Source organism: Chiloscyllium plagiosum, chromosome 38 (assembly GCF_004010195.1).
Source record: "Chiloscyllium plagiosum isolate BGI_BamShark_2017 chromosome 38, ASM401019v2, whole genome shotgun sequence".
Classification (NCBI taxonomy): Eukaryota; Metazoa; Chordata; class Chondrichthyes; order Orectolobiformes; family Hemiscylliidae; genus Chiloscyllium; species Chiloscyllium plagiosum.
Window position 1 is genome coordinate 21967556 of NC_057747.1, and position 20227 is coordinate 21987782.

At 43.9% G+C, this 20227-nt stretch overlaps 1 protein-coding gene across 1 annotated transcript in view; it reads left to right on the forward strand.

Annotated features, from left to right (window-relative positions):
• The window catches only part of LOC122541902 (PH and SEC7 domain-containing protein 1-like), a 169900-nt gene that overhangs the window by 112361 nt on the left and 37312 nt on the right, over positions 1–20227 (forward strand). Inside the window, 4 exon segments of the mRNA XM_043679086.1 lie at positions 6177–6185; positions 16714–16769; positions 17806–17839; positions 19770–19813. Of these exon segments, the coding sequence (XP_043535021.1) occupies positions 6177–6185; positions 16714–16769; positions 17806–17839; positions 19770–19813 (143 nt within the window).

Here is a 20227-nt window from a genome sequence, read left to right on the forward strand (position 1 = left end):
CTTAATGGTAAGGTCCTAAGGAGTGTTGCTGAACAAAGAGACCTTGGAGTGCAGGTTCATAGCTCCTTGAAAGTGGAATCACAGGTAGATAGGATAGTGAAGAAGGCATTTGGTATGCTTTCCTTTATTGGTCAGAGTATTGAGTACAGGACATTGGATAGGCCACTGTTGGAATATTGCTTGCAATTCTGGTCTCCTTCCTATCGGAAAGATGTTGTGAAACTTGAAAGGGTTCAGAAAAGATTTACAAGGATATTGCCAGAGTTGGAGGATCTGAGCTACAGGGAGAGGCTGAACAGCTGGGGCTGTTTTCCCTGGAGCACCGGAGGCTGAGGGGTGACCTTATAGAGGTCTACGAAATTATGAGGAGCATCGATAGGATAAATAGGTAAAGTCTTTTCCCTGAGATTGGGGAGTCCAGAACTAGAGGGCATAGGTTTAGGGTGAGAGGGGAGAGATATAAAAGAGACCTAAGGGGCAACTTTTTCACGCAGAGGGTGGTACGTGTATGGAATGAGCTGCCAGAGGAAGCTGGAGAGGTTGAGAAGGAGAGTCCTTCACGGTCACGGTTGATGCGGGAACTGAAGTCATGCCATTGGCATCATTTTGCATTGCAAATCAGCCGTCCTGCCAACTGAGCAAACCCCTTGAAATGATATCACATGCAATAGATAGAGCTTTGCAAGGTGCTGCTGTCCTGAATGCCAAAGACTGCCAGCGACAATGGGCAGTATTGCTGAGCAACGTTCCCTGTAACCTGAGCATCTGCATGGCCCCACAGCTATCTGGAGATGCTGGACACCATTCAGAGTGCTTTCACATTGACATCCACATACGGATGCTGTTGCCGTGCACACACCTTGAAGGTGTGTACAGTGGGGGGAAAATATCTAGAGGTAAATTAATAGTTGCTGGGTCATTAAGTTGCTGAACTAGGATTTTGAGCCTTCAGGTTCTTCTCTGGGACTTGTGACATTAGTTTGGCTAAGACTCAGGTGTAGGGCTGAGGGAATACTGTTTTCATGATAAGACATGATACTGAAGTTCTGTCTGTTCATCAGATAGATGTCAGAAATAGCAATTTTGTATTTCAAGAGAAGGAAATTGTCTCCATGTCCTGGTGGAGGTTCTATCCTCTGCAGATGCTACTAATAGCCCTTCCTGAAGAAGGGCTTATGCCCGAAACGTCAATTCTCCTGTTCCCTGGATGCTGCCTGATCTGCTGCGCTTTTCCAGCAACACATTTTCAGCTCAGATGCTACTAATACACAATCTTATTTGTTATTTTCTGGAATCCTGCTAGTTTTGTCTACATAACATCAGGAATCATACTGCAGAAAGGAAACAAACTCCATTTCAAAGGATGTTGGGATATTGATGCAAATATATGTATTGCAAAACTGTTTCTTATTGGCCTGCACAAATTGGCAGCTGTGGCCCAGAGGATTCGTTGGTCTTCAGATTTGGTGGCACTGCCTCCAGTGGCTGGAGGACCATCAACCATAATCTACCTGTTACCCTTCATTCATGGGTTTGGGGTCACTGCAACCCTCAGGATTGATGCACAAACCCACAAGTGGATCAGAGAGAATCATTCTGCAGCCACACCAAAGCCTGCTTTAGGCAATACAGATCTTAATTTTATTCTGATCATAGAGCAGCCACAGTAAGTGGTGGAGGCTGGTACAATTGCAACATTTAAGAGGCATTTGGATGGGTATATGAATAGGAAGGGTTTGGAGGGATATCGGCCAGGTGCTGGCAGGTGGGACCAGATTGGGTTGGGATATCTGGTCGGCATGGACGGGTTGGACCGAAAGGGTCTGTTTCCGTGCTGTACACCTCTGACTCTATTATTTCTTTCCCTTTGGCTCCTCTCCTTGAAGGTATTGATGTTTTTATGCCCAACCCTCTAATGATTCTGTTTTACGTTCTGATTTTCTGCTGTTCATGGGATATTTGTGAATCATGACTGTAAAGGCATGGTGCAGATATGATAGGCTGAATGACCTCCTCCTGCATTGTAATATCTCCATGAGAACACTGGAGACAACAAAAGTAATTAGATTAGATTCCCTACAGTGTGGAACAGGCCCTTTGGCCCAACAAGTCCACACCAACTCTCTGAAGTGTAACTCACCCAGACCCATTTCCCTCTGACTAATGCACCTAACACTATGGGCAATTTACCATGGCCAATTCACCTGACCCGCACATCTTTGGACTGCGGGAGGAAACGGAGCACCCGGAAGAAACCCACGCAGACATGGGGAGAAAGTACAAACTCCACACAGGCAGTCACCCAAGGCTGGAATTGAACCTGGGTTCCTGGTGCTGTGAGGCAGCAATGCTAACCACTGAGCCACCATGCCACCCAGAAAGACATTGAGCTTTAGCGAGCCGGACATGATTTGAGCATGCAATATTCTGATCTGGAGTCAGACGCGCTACCACTGCGCCACAAGCCCACAGCCTCGTTGAAAGTCATTATCCAAAGCCCATTATTAATTCATCAGTTTCATTTTCTGAAATCTATTCCTTTTTCTCGACTTGTAATTTTTCCCTCTTTCTGTGGATTTACATACACAAAAAAAAGCTGTGGAAAAATTATGATACGGATAGAGGCCAATCAACCCATCATGGATACATCAGCTGAAAAGGAGAAAGGGAAAAGCTGGCTGCATATTCTAATCCCACGTATCAAAACTTGCTCCAGAACCTTGCGGGTTTAGGTGCAGATCCAGGTTACAGATCCAGAGTTTCTACTTCAACTACTAAACTGGGCAGTGAGTGTCAGGCACCCACCAGCCTCCTGATTTCGAAGCTCCTCGGATGCTGCCTGAATTGCTGTGCTCTTCCAGCACCACTGATCCAGAATCTGGGTGTTAAGTGGTTTTCCTTATGTCTCCCACTGCTGGTCACTTTGCAACTATGTCTCCATTATCATTGTCATGCCCTTTTATTGTGTAAATTTATCCATCTTGTTATAAATGCTGCGTGCCTTCAGGCAAAGAGCCTTCAGTTTTGTCTTTTGAATGTTTTTCTCTACACTGACTTTACATGCTGCTGCATTTTTACATTTGCTTGTCCCTTCCTGTCTGTCTGGTTATCATTATGTGCTATTGCCTTGCCCTTTTATTTCTTCCAAATCTCCTCTCATGTGAACACCCTACACCCTCCTCCCCATTTTGTAGTTTGGAGCCCTTTTGATGGCCTGGATATACAATTTGGTAAAAACAATGACTGCAGATGCTGGAAACCAGATTCTGGAATAGTGGTGCTGGAAGAGCACACAGGCAGCATCCAAGGAGCTTCGAAATCGACGTTTCGGGCAAAAGCCCTTCATCAGGAATAAATACAATTTACCAATGTAGGCCACATCCAGTGTAAGTCGGGAGTGTGGTGCTGGAAAAGCACAGCAGTTCAGGCAGCATCCAAAGGAGCAGGAGAATCGATCCAGTAAGCCAGGTGAAGACTTCTCCAGCTGCATAGCTTCCACTTTCCCCTGAACTGGCACCAGTTCCCTTTGAATCAAAATCTCTTTCTCCCACCCAAACATTGAAGGACACATTCAACTCCCCGATCATATTTTCTTTACTTTCTCTTTATTCGTTCACGGGGTGAGGACAGTAGGCAGCATTTATTGCCCAGAGGGCAGTAAAGAGTCATCCACATTGCTGTGGGTCTGGAGTCACATGTAGGCCAGACCAGGTAAGGATGGCAGTTTCCTTCCCTAAAGGACATTAGTGAACCAGATGGGTTTTTCTGACAATCAACAATGGTTTCATGAGATCATCATTACACTCTTACTTCCAGTTTTTTAAATTGAATTCCCCAGGCATTTATCTGGGTCTCTCAATTAACAGGAGAAAGTGAGGTCTGCAGATGCTGGAGATCAGAGCTGAAAATGTGTTGCTGGAAAAGCGCAGCAGGTCAGGCAGCATCCAGGGAACAGGAGAAGGAGAAGGAACAGGAGGAGCACGATTCCTGAAGAAGGGCTCATGCCCGAAACGTCGATTCTCCTGCTCCTTGGATGCTGCCTGACTAGCTGCGCTTTTCCAGCAACACATTTTCAGCTCTCTCAATTAACAGTCCAGCGATAATACCATAAAACCATGCCCCCACCCCACATTAGCTCATGGCTCTGTTTGTAACCTTGATGTTGTTACCTTTGCAGTCTTGCTTTGACCCGAGAGATTTATACTCTCTCTAAACAGAACCTCCTCCTTGGTCCTACTTATGTCATTAATCTCCAAATGGACTCAACAATTTTTCCCACACTCTGAGCAGATGTCCTTGAGCAGTGGCAACCAGGCAACTGACACAACCTTTGTGATTCACACTGTCCACTGCAGAGAACAACAGCATACTAATGCCCACTATTTCATTCCCACTCACATGCAGCGAGGATTAATGTTCAAACAGCCTTTCAGAATGTGCTTTTTGAGTCTGTAGAGATTTAACTGGAGGAAATTACAGAGTGAGCCTCACATGCCTGTACCATACTACGCAACAGAGAACGTTGGTTGCTGGAAATCTGAAATGGAAATGAGAAAAAAACTGGAGAAACTCTGCAGGTGTGTGGAGAGAAAGCAGTGTTAATACTTTGGGTCGAGTGACCCTTCTTCAGAACTGACAGTAGCTAGGAAAAGGTGGTGATGACAGGGGCTGGGGAGGAGGTAGTTGGAAATGGAGCCCAAAAGGAGAGAAAGTAACAGGCAAAGGAGTAGTTGATGGTGGGAAGGACAAAAGCTGACAATAGCAGCCCTTTCCCCCCAACGGGTGAATCCTCTTTCTTCTGATTGGAGGAGGCTTTGTCAAAACTGTACTATCTAAGGGTCTTCTGTCTGTTGGGAGTGGGTAAGACTATAATTTTCTGTTGTGGACAGTCAGGATTAGGGCTTACAGTATACGGATACTTGCAATGGAGAGCGATTCCTCTGGGTCTGAATGTACCTGAGGGATGAGTTATATCTCTGGAGACTTTGAATTTTTGTGTTTATGCCTTTGCTTGCTGATAGTGTGTCATTTAACTGTGCACCCTCTTCCTCTCCTGCTCCCTGCTGACTGGGTAGCTTTTCCCCAGAGAAGTCTTTTTGTTTGGGGTGAGGTGATGGTACATACACAAACATGCAGCTTCATTCTTAGAATTAGAATAATTGTCATGTGTACTCAAGTACTAAAGTGCAGTACAGTGAGAAGTATATAATGTCACCATGCACAGTGCCATCTTAGGGTATGAAGTATCTAGTTCTGAATCTTCAGTACTAAAGTAGATAAGGTACAAAAATAGAGAAATAAAGAAAAAAGCTAAAGGTTCCACATGACTGTTTTTCATAGGAAAATAACTAAAGTTAAAAGATAATCATTGCAGTCTTTCTATGGTCTGCAGTCAGTCCACGCTAGGAGCTTTCCAAATGTGGTCTCACTCTCCCTGGTGCTGGGCTGACCCCAATTGAAATTGTTAGCCATCTGGAACAGACTGACCGCTCCAGGCCCCCAGGCCACAGAGGTCCAGTGTGGAGGCCGCCCATCTCCAGGCTCCCAGTCCACGGGACCGCCCAGCTCCAGGCCCCCAGTCCACTGGACCACCCAGCTCCAGGTCCCCAGGCCAGGACCACCGTGCTCTAGGTCCTAGTCCACCCACCTCCAATTCTAACACTGATGGGCCACTGCCTTCCATATTTGGAAAATGGAAAGGTGTTTCCTTCTGTTTCACAGTCATAAACAATGGAAGGAAGTTATCTATGATGATTACTTTCAAACTCCCCCATGTGAAACACTAACCCCAAGAATGGACTGACTCCCAGAGAGCCCTGAAGCTGTTGACACACTTCCTACAACTACAGACACATTCCCGAGGAACTCTTGTAAATGTAGACGATCTCTTGTAAATGTAGACGGGCTGCCAGGGATAGTCTGCAAATATTCACTCCCTTCCATACAGGCGTGTATATTTCCATGTCTCCTGTGCAAGCTCAGTTGGGGGTCAGCCCAGCACCAGGGAGAACAAGACCATGTATGGAAAGCCCATAGCGTGAACCAACTGTAGGCTGTAATGGTTATCTTTTAACTTTATTTATTTTCCTATGAAGAACCGTCATATAGAACTTTTAGTTTTTTTTAACTATATTTCTCTATTTTTGTACCTAATCTATTTTAGTGGATATCCTTAGAACATTGGAGTACTCCCACAGATATTGTCTTCTCTCCTTGATCAAATGTGGGGCATTGCTAGCAAGGCGATCAATTTTGTTGCCCATCCTTTAACTGTCACAATCAGTGGTTTGCTTGGCTATTGCAGTTATGAGTTGACTGTGCTGCTGTAAACCTGGAGTCACATGTACACCAGACTAGGTAAATATGGCAGATTTCAATGAAACATAATGGGTTTTGTTTTTGAACAGTAATGAAAGATAATTTAAAGGCCAGATTTATTGATTTAACTCAGTGCTGCAATGGGATTTGAATCTGTATCCCCAAAGAAGTAGCCTGGGTCTCTGGGTTACTAGTCTGGTGATAATACGCTACACCACCATCTTCCCAAGAGCTTTCATGTAATATCTAGAAAGTATAGATGGAGAATCATGTTCCTTAGCTAACGGAAATCTGGTAACTACACAGCACTCCCTGGGTTCCAGTGCGGATCCTGAATCCATGGGTTCCACTTTGAAAAGTCCTATTTTAACTGATATCTAATCAGACATTGCTGATTTTCACCATATGCAGTCACTTCCTATTTCATACATGAGTTCACAAGCGTTAAACTCAGCAGGCAGCCCTGGGATGCTTGATTATTTTCTGATGCGCTCATTTCCGAACCGACCTTACAAATAAAGTTGAATCGCAGATTCACAGCACAGACCTGTGAACAAACTGGTAGGGGGGAAGGTGGGGCTGGTTGTTCTTTTCTCTCGATGCTTGACAAAACAAAATACTTCGCTTAAGTTCCAGCAAATGCCTTTCTCTCAACAAAACCACAGCAAAGAACAAAGTGCAGCAAATGTTTCCCTAGCTACAATGATCAGGAGATTTAATATTCGTAAAATAATTAAGCTCACCTCTTGAAGTCCATGCTTTCAATTTGATGCTCCCTTTCCTATTGTAGTTCAGAGTATTGCTAATGTATGCACTATAGAAACATCAGCAAAATTCATTTTTAAAAATTAAATCACATTCCAATAACTACCTACGATTCACAGTCTTGGTATATCATGGTACATTGATGTTGTCATGACTTAACTTTCAATAGGCTAACTCTGTTCAGGCACCCCTATCCTCATTACCATTTCTTTAAAGGCTTGATTGAATAGTTTTTAGATCACGCGGTACATTCTATCAATCAAGATCACTCCCTTTTAGTGATTAATGCCCAACCTTTGCCATTGTCATTTATGTTCCCTTATTTACAATAGTTCAAACTTTGGAGAGAAGCTTAAAAATTCCCTATCTGACCTCTGAGACCCAAATCAAGGTAGCATTTGATGTCTAAACTCCACAGGCTAAGCTGTGAATTTTGTGATCCAGTTTATAGCTTCAGGGGCCTAGTTGATTTGGAGGTGGTGTGTTACAAGTTCAGCTTCTCCACTTACAGATTTGTCCTGTTAGGTGTTGTTCTAGCTTAAGGGTGTTAAGTTATTAGGACTGGAAATCCCAATGGGCAACACGATATTTGCTGTAACGTTGCTTACATTACTTGACCTGACTGGCACCATCTTTGCTGTGACCTTTCCCTCTCTCTGACTTAAGACCACTGTCGGCTCCACATTGTTGTCTGAAATCCAGACTGCCCACCGGAACTGCTTTCCATCCCCACCACGTGAAACCATTCCCCCACCACCCTGGGAGCAGTCAGTACTAGCCCTCATACATGACGGAGTTGCCCCTCCTGACCAGACACCTCATCCCTTCCCTACAGGCCTGAGGGCTCCACTGAACACTACCAAACCCCCTCCCTCCCAAACTGGCTGAGGTAATGGCAAATGGAGGGGCCCTGAGAAATGAGGATAAGTCCCACTCAGCAGGTGCTGAGGAGGAGTGGCAGCCTGGGAGGAGTGGCAGCCACAAAGAAGGTGACACACATCCGAAACAAAAAGACCCCACCAGGTAGCTGTCATGATGGGGTCAGGAAACACTGATGACCCCCCCCCGCCCAGGCAAACTGATAAACAAAGTCCCCCCAGCCCCATTTCCACATTTAGAGGGTCCACTGTGGAAGGTACTATAACTACTGTAAAATGTTATTTGTTTTATACTGTTATTTTTAAAATTTATTTTAAGTTCTGTTCTGTCACAATGTAAGAATTTAGACATACAAAATCCTATATTTCAACTTAGAGGGTACTGATGTTTTAATTTTTTTCTTTGTCAAGGAAGGAACCTAACTCTGGCTTTAACATTGATTCTAATGGGAATTTATGCTTCACTTAAAGTCTTTTCACTTAAGATCACGATTTTCAGGAATGCAACCCTGATTTTGAGCAAAGAAACTCTGCAGTTCCGATGGGTGCTTGTTCAGTGTTAGCATTCTGTCCTGGAGTGAAGAAATTGTGTTGCAGACTCATACTCTAGTGTGTTACTGAGGGACTGCTGCATTGTCAGAGGGTGCAGGCTTTTAGATGAAAGGTTGAACCAAGAACCTGCATACTTAAGTGAATGTTAGAAATCCTGATGCACTATTTGAGAGTTAAGGAGATCTCTTGGAATCCTGGTCTATATTTACACATAACCAGAGATAGCCAGACACAGGTGAAAAATCCAGGCAATGTGAATGGGAAGGGCATATTTCTTTACTAGAGATGTCAATAACTGGGCACGTAGTTTTAAAGATTGGAATAATTAGAGTAGATTTGATGGTTTACTTCATCCAGTGGATGGTGGAAGCCTGTTTCAAATGATGGCAGAAACCTACATCATATATAGAAAGTACTTTGATGTGCAGTTGAAATGCTATAGGGCTATGGACTAGGAGCTGGATGTGGGATTAGGCTAGATCACGTCAATTTGGCCAGGACAGACACATGGGCTGAATGGCCTCACTTTGTGCTGTAAAATTTGTAGATTTGAACCAGGTTTCTTCTATTAGCTTGGAGGCGATAGTGGCATAGGAAAATGCAATCACTTTGTACTCAGAGCAGTTGCAATATTTTATTTTGGAAGGATAAGTGTGTTGTGTCCTACAATGTACATGTAATGAGTATGGTCAGAATACAATGTACCTGAATGACATGCAGAAAAGCAGGATACTACAGAAGATGTTGGAAATCAGATTTTTGAAAATTTTACTTATTTGTTCTTGGGCATCACTGGCAAGATCAGCATTTATTGCCCATCCCTAATTGCCCTGGAGAAAAGTGGTGAGCTACTGCGATGATCCACTACAACCCGGGTGCAGAGTCACCCAAAGATCTGTTAAGAAGGGAGTTCTTACATTTTGTCCCTGCACACTAAAGGAACAGCGATATACTTCCAAGTCCGGATGGTATGTGACTTAGAGAGGAACTTGCAGCTGGTGGGTGTTCCCGTGTATCTGGATTGGGGTGCTGGAAGAGCACAGCAGTTCAGGCAGCATCCAAGGAGCTTCGAAATCGACGTTTCGGGCAAAAGCCCTTATCTGCTGGCCTTGCCCCTCCAAGTGGTAGAGGTAGTGGGTTTGGAAAGTGCTGTTGGAGGAGACTTAGTGAGTTGCTGTAGATGGTACACATTGCTGATCTGGGGCATTGGTGGTGGAGGGAGTGGACATTCAGTAATCTGAATGGACAAAGGCTGGAAATAATGAGCAAGTCAGGCACCTGTCTGGGGAGAGAGAAACAGAGTTAATATTTCAAAAGGTTCCAGGACTGAAACACTGGATAAGATGTTCTGAAATAAAGGGTGCTCAGTTTTGTGTTCAGTGTCCCTCGTTGGCTGTATTTGGTCTAGTATAGAAAGTATACTAGAGCAGAGTGTGCAGAGCTGAAAATGTGTTGCCGGAAAAGCGCAGCAGGTCAGGCAGCATCCAAGGAACAGGAGAATCGACATTTCGGGCATAAGCCCTTCTTCCCGAAACGTCGATTCTCCTGTTCCTTGGATGCTGCCTGACCTGCTGCGCTTTTCCGGCAACACATTTTCAGCTCTGATCTCCGGCATCTGCAGTCCTCACTTTCTCCCCAGAGTGTGCAGAACCTGGTACTGTGTACACCACACTCGGTTTCTTATTCAAGTTGAGGATGACAGTGTGGAACTCCAAAAGGACAGTGATAAGTCGGTGGAGTGGGGGATGGGTGGTAGGTGAGGTTCAATGCAGATATGTGTGAGGTGAAGAATTTTGGACAGAAGAACATTAAAAGGTGATATAAAATGGGGGTCCGATTCTAAAGGGGATGCAGTAACAGAGGGACCTGGGGTTTGAATGTGCTCAGATCTTTAAAGATAGCAGAATAGGTGGAGAACGGTAAATAAAGCTACAGTGTTTTCAGGCTTTATGAGTAGGAGCAGAGATTACAAGAGCAAGGAAATGATGCTGAATTTGTATACAACACACGTTAGACTTCAGCTAGAGTATTGTGTACTGTTGTGGGTACCACGTTATAGGAAATTTGTGAATGTATTGGAGAGAGTGGGGAAGCAATTTACATGAATTCTTCAAAGAATACGAAACTTCCTTGATGAGGATAGATTGAAGAAATTGTGACTGGAGAGAAAAAGGCTGAGTAGAGATCTGATAGAGATTTAAAAATGATGAGGTGGCTGGATAGAGAGGGAGAAACTATTCCTGCTGGTAAAATACAAAAGCTTAAACATGCACCAACAGATTCAAGAATAGCTTCTTCCCTGCTGTTATTAAACTTCTGAACGGACCTCCTAAATTTAATGTTGATCTCACTCTTTGTGAACCTCCTCGCAGCTGTAACATTCTATTCCTTGCTCTGTTCTATTACCCTAATGCACTTTGTATGGTATGATCTTCCTGTACTACACACAAAACAAAACTTTTCACTGTACCTAGGTACGTGACAATAATAAATCAAAATGAAAAAAGAGCAAGGAGGATAAAATTTAAAGTGATGTGCAAACAAAGCAGGGCTGATGTGAGAAAAATCTTTTTCACACCGAGGGTAGTTAGAGTCTGGAATGCACTGCCTGGCAGGTTCAATTGAGACATTCAAGAGGGTACTGGATGGTTATTTGGATAGAAATGACTTGCAGAGGTATGGGGAAAAGGCAGGAGATTGGCACTGGGGTTCAAAGCAGTGCAGGCATTATGGGCTGAATGGCCTCCTTCTTTGCTGTAAATGGATTCTGTGCGTTCCTGACTGGTTTTTGCACACTGAGAGCAGTCTGACTAAATTCCTGGGACTATAGAGAGTATCAAAGACTGGTTCCAGTCTGGGGGGCAGGCAGGGTCAAGGGCACCAACGGTGCCAGCATCTGACAACCTTTGGGCTGTACAGTCATAGAGCCATAGAGACAGACTTGTCCATGCTGACCAGATATTCTAAATTAACCTAGTCCCATTTGCCAGCACTTGGCCCACTCCCTCTAAACCCTTCCTATTCATATACCCACCCAGATGCCTTTTTAAATTGTAATTGTATCAGCGTCCACCACATCCTCTGGCAGCTCATTCCATACCCATACCACCCTCTGCATGAAAAAGCTGCCCCTGAGGTCACGTTTATATCTTTCCTCTCTCGCCCAAAATCTATGCCCTCTTGTTCTGGATTCCCCCACCCCAGGGAAAAGGCTCTATCTTTTTGCCCTATCCCTGCCCCTCATGATTTTATAAACTTTTATGAGGTCACCCCTCAGCCTCCGACATTCCAGGAAAACAGCCCCAGCCTGTTCAGCCTCTCCCTGTAGCTCAAACTCTCCAACCCTGGCAACATCCTTGTAAATTGTGTTGGCGTTCTGAGCAGATCACTTGATCCGAAGTGTTAATTCTTGATTTCGCTCCACAGATGCCGCCAGACCTGCTGAGCTTTTCCCAGCAATCTCTGTTTCTGATTTACAGCATCAGCAGTCCTTTGAGTTTTTAACTTTTGACTCCAAGCCCCCGGGGCAGTTGGCATGTGCCCTTCTCTCAGGACGTGGTGAGGAATGTGGGTGCTGCTAATCATGATGATTAAAAATGAAAACATCACATGTGAATCTGCCAGTGTGTGTGTGTTTAAATAAAACCCCAACCTACGTAGATAACCAGATGTTTTTTTTTCCATCTGTCTTGTTGAGCCCTGAGGATTGCTCAGGGTGCTAATTAGCGGCTGGCATTTAGTTGTGACATTGAGCGCAGAGAGCTGAATCCTGTAGTACAGTCAGTGTTGAGAATAAGGTGACAGCAATTTCTCCAAAGGGGGCTGTTTGGCTCAGAGGTGGGAAAGGGGACAGAAAGAAGCTTCTGTGAAGAGGAGGAGGCAAAAGCCTGGGATTGCATGCTAATTCTATAGCACTCCCCAACCAGAGGCGATAGTGATTGGGTCCGTGTGTGTGCGCCTGTAATTCAGCTCTGCTGTGTTTTGTGTGTGTGTTGCAGTGATTTGACAAAATTAAGACTGCTCGTGTGTGTGTGTGTGTGTGGGAGGGAGGGGTGGAGGAAGGGGAAAAACTACATTTTCCAAAAAAAAACCAACCCCTACCTGCTGCCAGAGGGGAACATGATCGGCTTGAACAGCGTTCACACAAGCGAGAATCTGCGCCCCCGGACGGCAGCATCAGCCCGCTATAACCGGGATTACTGCGGGGCACACGCCGCTCGCTACCGAACACCACAGCGCTCGAAATCCCTTCGAAATCCCGGCGTAGACAAAAACAAGGTAAAACCGGCGTAAACAGAGAGGGGAGGAGGGGGAAATCACATCTGGTCAGCTTTGCAGCATCGGGATGGTTTTATTGCTGATTGAACCAGGATTTGCAAATTTTTTTAAGTTAATTTTTTTTTGTTTGTTTAATTTTTTTTGTTTCAAAAGGAGAGGTTTGTTTTTTTTTGTTAAACAAGGAAACTTAATCCCATTGAATAATGTTCTCTCCTGTGCGTGCAGGAGTTGGACTTCCCTGGTTTTATTTAAATCTGGAGCATGTATTGGATTAAGGTCCCACAAAAGTCAGATATTTGGGAGAGGGGAGGGAATTTGAGATGGTGCGTACCCCCTCTCTCACACACCGACGGTGTTGAAGCGGCCAGAAGGGGCGTTGGGATAGGAGAGGAGAGGGGAGGGGGAACGCGCCCCAGTGCCCAGAAATGTACAAATAAATCAGCCCCCACCAGGTTTGTTTTTGCTGCAATGCAGCATTAGATTGAGAGGGTACAAAAGTCTTGGGACCCGCGGCTGTGCATCACTTGAAGTTGCTCCTGAACTGCAGCTCTTCTCCTTCCTGCTGTTTGCACTAAGCCTGGTTCTGTGGCCAGTGTGCTTCCAAGCCGCGATTGGAACACTGCATTAACACCATCCTGAATTTACAGAGACACAGCGTAATCGCCCAGTAAATGTGATTTGAGCCCTAGGATTCACCCTCAGTTTTCATTCAGCTCACTGTCTGCTGGATGTATTCTGTTCGCGTTATACTGTGCACCTCATCAGTAAGAATATATTTCCCAACCACCCGGTTCAGAAATGTTGTTACACCACCTCTTAGGCTAGTGAGGCTTGAACTTGGGTCTCCTGGCTCAGAGGTAGAGGCACTACCGCTACAGCCCTTTCTTAAATTGATAGTTCTGTTGCAGTACAGCCACTTGAGTTATTCAAATGTAATGAGGCAGATTTTGTTGGAGTGTCTGGCATCCATCTTTTAAAAGAAAAATCAATAAACCCATTTGGAAATGTAATGATGCACTTCTAGGGCAGTTGAGACTTGAATCTCTGGCCCAGGGATAGGGGCATTATCACTGTGCCACAAGATTTCTTTTTCATAAGACCCCTTTGAGCCAAGTGTTTGTTAAAGTAGTTTTAATCAACCTGTTCAGACATATTCTGACACACCTCCACGGAACTGTGGGACTTGAACCCCAGAGGTATCCCAGAGAGAGGAACACAACCACTGTATCACAACCTGTTGCTTTTCTGTGTGGACACAGAAAACGAGAAGCAATTATTAACACAAATATTTGTTCTGCAGCACGGTGGCTCAGTGGTTAGCACTGCAGCCTCACAGCACCCGGGACCCAGATTCGATTCCAGCCTCGAGCGACTGTCTGTGTGGAGTTTGCACATTCTCCCCGTGTCTGCGTGGGTTTCTTCCAGGTGCTCCGGTTTCCTCCCACAGTCCAAAGACGTGCAGGTCAGGTGAATTGGCCACGCTAAATTGCCCATAGTGTTAGGTGCATTAGTCAGTGGCAAATGGGACTGGGTGGGTTAATCTTCAGAGGGTCGATGTGGATTTGTTGGGCCAAAAAGCCTGTTTCCACACTGGAGGGAAGCTAATCTAATCTAACCTAAAATTTAGAGCAATCAAGTGATTCCTGTGAATTTCAGTTACCAGGCACACTTCACCTTCTAGGTAGAAGTGAGTACTGCGGATGCTGGAGATTAGAGTCAAGATTAGAGTGGAATTCCTGATGAAGGGCTTTTACCCGAAATGTTGATTTTCCTGCCTCTCGGATGCTGCTTGACCTGTGCTTTTCCAGCACCACTCTAATCTTGACACGTCACCTTTTGTCTTGTGAAAGTGGGAGCAACTTTTTCAGTGATTTGCACTGCCTTTGCACATTAATTACTCACCCCTTCACTCACAGAAAGTTCAACCTAGTCACTAACCTTATAATCAGACAAGGAACTCTGAATGCTGGAGATCTGAAATAAAAAGGATTTCTGATGAAGAGTCGCTCATCTCAAAACTCTGCTTTCTCCCGTAGATGCTGCTAGACCCGCTGAGTTTCACCAGCAATTTCTGTTTTTGTTACTAACCTTTCAATTATGTGAAAGGTGATCGGTTCACCTCTCATTATAAGTACACGTAATAAGCACTATAAGCGTGGGGACTCATTTCCTCAAGCTGTGAATTAGAATCATGACATTCTTGGTGTGGAATCAGGCCATTTGGCCCATTGAGCCCACACCAACCCTCTGAAGAGCTTTCCACCCAGACCCATCCTCTCCCCGTCACCACACATTTCTCATGGCTAACTCACCCAGCCTGCATATCCCGGGATATTGTGGGGCGATTTAGCACAGTCAATTCACCCTAACCTACACATCTTTGGAGTGTGGGAGGAAACTGGAGCACCCAGAGGAAACCTACACAGACACTGGGAGAATGTGCAAACTCCACACAGACCGTTGTCTGAGGCTGGAATTGAATCTGGGACCCTAGCGCTGTGAGGCAGCAGTGTGAGCCATTGTGCCACCTCAGATTATTTTAGGAGAGTTTAAAAAGTCAAATTTTACATCAACTTACTTTCCTTGTCTGTCCCTTTCCTCTTTTTCTTAATCCAGTCTTTCTTTGCGCCTCTTGATTTCACTTTCTGCAGCTGATTTTATGTTGGATTAACTCACTGCATCACACGATCCTTCTCAAGTCTTCCTCTGTTTCAGCAAGCTTTTTGTACTCACTGCTTCAGTCACTTTCCAGAGTTGACAGTGACCAATGTTTCATATGGTCAACTGGAGACTCGTGAATTGACACTCTCGTTCGTTAGTTCTTTGCCCCCTTCCATATGTCAGTGATTTACATAGTATTCACCATCACAGTGATGGTGCTGGGAGGAGCTTATCTTAACAAGGGAGGGAAAACCCAGAGAACAGATCATCATAATTCTCGTCTGAGATTATTGCATTGAATGACTAAATCACTAGAATTAACGGGAAATAAATTTGGGAAATTGTTATACTAGGGTGTCAAGGGGCATAGAATAAAGTAAGTTGGAGTTAAGCGACAGATCAGCCATAATCAAATCAAATGGCTGAATGTTGGTCAGGCGTATTATCTAAGCAGCTAGAATGAAATATGCAATATACTGTATCAGGTGCTACTTTTTAAAAGTGAGGTGTAATTCCATGTCTTGTCCTGTTGGGGGAGAATCCAGAACTTGCGGTCACTCTTTAAAAAAAGTTAAGGGGTCACCCACGAAGAGAATGTTTTCGTCTTTGAGAAGGCCCTAAGTCTTTGGAACTCGCTTCCTCAAGAGTCCTTGGTCAAGATAGACAGGTTTATGATAGGCAAGAGGGGTGAAAGGTTATCAGGGTCGGCAGGAAGATGGAGGAAGCAGATCAGTCTTGATCTTATTGAATCGTGGAGCAGATTTAAGGTGACTGAGTGGCCTACTCCAGCTCCTGTTCCGTATCTTTCATGTCTGGGCCAACATTTCACTCGTGACCCAGAAGATATTAGCTCATTGTCCACTGACTAGATTCGGTTAGTATACCTGGTCAGCATGGACGAGTTGGACTGAAGAGTCTATTTCTGTACTGTACAGTCTATTTCTGTACTGTACGTATCTATGATTGTGGTGCTAAAACTTAGATGTGACTGCTACATTTGCCAACAGTCAATTTGTTGTCAAGTAAGTCACAGCATGAAGCACTTTGGTTTAGTTTAAGGCACTGTAAATAGAAGCGTTACATCCAAAATGGCATTCCTTGATTCCTGTCCTGCTTTGCACTGTGGTATAGCACTTGCTTCCATGATCAGTCAATGCTCACTCATAATATTCATTATGATGAATATAAAAGCGGCGATTTATCACTTTCTGCTGGGTAAGGACATTCATGGCTGTGTGACCACGATGAGTGGATGGGGTAGAGGTTACTGATCTGCCAGGATCTCATTTAACAGCAGACCAATTTTGATGGACTGAATTCCCTCTGAAAACCTATTCACTCACCTAGATTGTGGTTACACCATCTTGCTTCACAATAGCAAAACAGCTGCACAGTGCAGTTATGAACCAGGGTTTGCAGTGAATGGGACTCTTAATGATAGGTCAGATCTTTTTGGAAAGTGCAATCAGGATGTTTCTGGAATTTTGAACTAGCTGGGAGCCTGATGAAGTGTGTGTGACATATTGAAGACTTTATTACTTTAGACCGCATGCTATGTGGTAACTGCGTTATGTTTGGTACTATTAAAAACAGCCTTTGCCAAAGGCTGTGCTGTTACAGGGAGGGTGGTGATATGAGGAATGTGAAAGCATGATAAAAAGAAAAAGATGTTTGTCAGAGATTGCTGTAGCATTTTCATATATGGAATCAAACAAATTGCAGCAAAATCTCCAGGATTGGATTTGATGTGATTTATTATTGTCACATGTACCTGGGTACAGTGAAAAGTTCATTTTGCATGCAGTCCGGGCAGATCATACCATACAAAGTGCATTTGGGTGATAGAACAGAGTGAGGAATACAGTGTTCGCGCTGCAGAGAAGAGTGAGACCAACATTTAAATTTGAAATTTGAGAGGTCCATTCAGAAGTCTAATAACAGCAGGGAAGAACCTGTTCTTGTATGTGTGTTTTAAGCTTTCTGCCCAATGGAAGAGGTTATGACCAGGGTGGGAGGGATCATTGGCTACCATTCCGAGGCAGCAATAAGTATAGATGAAGTCAGTGGAGGATTATCCCGATCAATTTGTGAAATTTTGGAAGGACATCAGTGATTTTGGAATAAATATTTCTCATGTGACCGAGCCAGGACTGAGCTGCATCATGTCTTGTGTAATAGTGGGTGAGACACAAGGGTTTTTCCAGAAGTCTTACTGCTTGGCTATTAATCCAGCGACCAGTATAATGTTCCGGGTCCCCAGGTTTCAATCCACCAGTCGTCAAGTGCTGGGTTAATTGGTTCATGATTTTGAAAAGACTTAGTACCAGGTAAAGTTCCTTAGACTCTATCCCTTTAGTGGAGAAGAATTTCCATTGTCACTTTTTGCAGTGTATTGCTGCTATTTTACACACATTTTGTAACGTGGCTATAAATAGTCAAGCTCAGGGAAACCTCTTTGATTGTCACTCTCCACCACATAGATCCAACAGGGTGAAGTGTGTTCCAGCAATAAAGTTTCAACTTTGATCTCCAGCATCTGCAGACCTCACTTTCTCCTATAAATAGTCAAGCTCAGGGAGACCTCTTTGATTGTCACTCTCCACCACATAGATCCAACAGGGTGAAGTGTGATGCGTTACACAGAAGGCAGTTTGAGGTCTCTTTGTGCTGTATTTTGAGAGCATTTAGGTGTGACACACTGCCCTGTTAGATTGGGAGTGACTGCTTCATGTCAGCCGAAGAACGTGACAGAAACAGGGAAATGTTTTACACACACACACTGACGATGACTGATCTGAAGTCAGAGATGAAGTGGAAGTAACCTGATCCACTGTGCCACCTGGTCCTCAGTGGAAATCTTGCTCGAAAAGACAACTACAGCTTGCTCCCTGGTGGTTGGCCAATGTGTACATACACCATAGTAGTGGCTCATCAGTTTACTCAGTGAGAGTCTCCATCACAAGAGCTTGAACCTATTCCACAAAGTGTTATCGAGGTGGCCAGGGATCTGTAAGAAAACCAAATGGGAACTTGTTTTGAACTAAATCCATAACAAAGATAAAGATACTTTTATATGAAGCAATAGGGGCGCAGAGAGGGAATAACTTTGAGGATAATACCTTTTTCTCGGGTAACCTTTTAATAAAAATATAACACACTCATGCAGTTCCCAGGGACTGTGCTGTTTTTTGTCATTCCTTAAATAGTCAAGTATGAGCAAAAAGCATTTTGTGCAGTATCATTTCCCAACTTCATCCTCAGTCGATCAAAACCTACCTCCTTTTGGGGGCACAAACCTAAGGAGCTAAGGGTGTGCTCCTGTACCTATGTTCTAACACCTTAACCAAAAATCACCTTGATTTAATTTACATTATATACATGTTGAGTTTGTCTGTGACCTTCCTGTCTGCTTCTGGTAACTTTTGGGAGTGAAAAATAAGCCTGAATCTTGAGAAATGTTGAGTGATATTTTGAGTTTTCTTTTAATGTCCAGAGTGCTCTTGCACTCAGCTGAATGTTGTTTCTTTTCATAAATCACCCAACGTAGTTTTTCATTTAATAACCACCACCAGGAAATCACCTGTGTTTTCAAATGATTAATTTACGTGCAAAGCCCCATTAAGGTCAATGCAGATCATCAAAGGTGAGGGAGTTGTAGGGAAATGGAATTGGAGGAGGAGAGATATTTTGTCAGATAGCTGGTGCCTTTGATACAAACAAGCTGACACTAATCCAAAACACATGAATCAAGTTAACCATCTGTTAAAATAGCATTTTGAAAAAACCCTTTTAACATCTTTTAAAAAGATCTTTTCCTTTGGGTAGAGTGATAAATGGACAAGTTCACTAGTTCTAGAAGCAGAAATGTGGGACAATGGAACAATATGATCCTGCCTTATACCCGCATGTACACTTTTTTTAAAGGCGCAATTAAATATTTCCAAGGAAAACTTGAGATGAAATTAAACCCTCATTTTGCAAGCTATTCACAAGATTGTTTGGCATGAAAAACAAAGAAACCTCTTCGGTGGTTTTGATCTTACTCTTCCTGAATATGAATCTATTGTCTCCCCATGTCATAACTTCCAGTTTAACATTACACCTAAATGTAGCATCCAGGTGAACTTAGTCCTCTGTTAGTACTGCACTGTGATGTCAGTATGTGCTGCTTGATTCCTGGAGTGATGCTTTGAGCTGTAATCTCTGACTGATAGGAGAGCAACTGCATCAGGTTAATGCACTGAAGCGATTCCACGTTCGGTACTGATCAGAACTTCATTATTTATCACGATTCTTTTCACCTTTTTTTTTCTGTAGGTTCTGTACAGCTCGATAAAGAATGAGAAGTTACAGTGGACCATGTAAGTATGGAGTATTTGTTTTGAGTACTTGACGTTGTCATAATGCATTGTAATTTTGTTGTCATTTGTGATTAGGAATAATCAGGAAATTTTGCAGAGCTCACTGTAATTTCTGTCTGTGTTCTGGAGCAGTGAAAGCTCTCAGGGACCCTGTGGAAATAATGGTATACTCTGAGTAACCCCTTGGAAATTCTGATGTACTACCTCCTGCCCCTGGAAATATCGATGCACTCCCAGGGATACTTTCTCCTCATATCAGGAATAAGACATTGATTAGATTAGATTACTTACAGTGTGGAAACAGGCCCTTCAGCCCAACAAGTCCACACCGCCCCGACGAAGCGCAACTAACCCATACCCCTACATTTACCCCTTACCTAACATTACGGGCAATTTAGCATGGCCAATTCACCT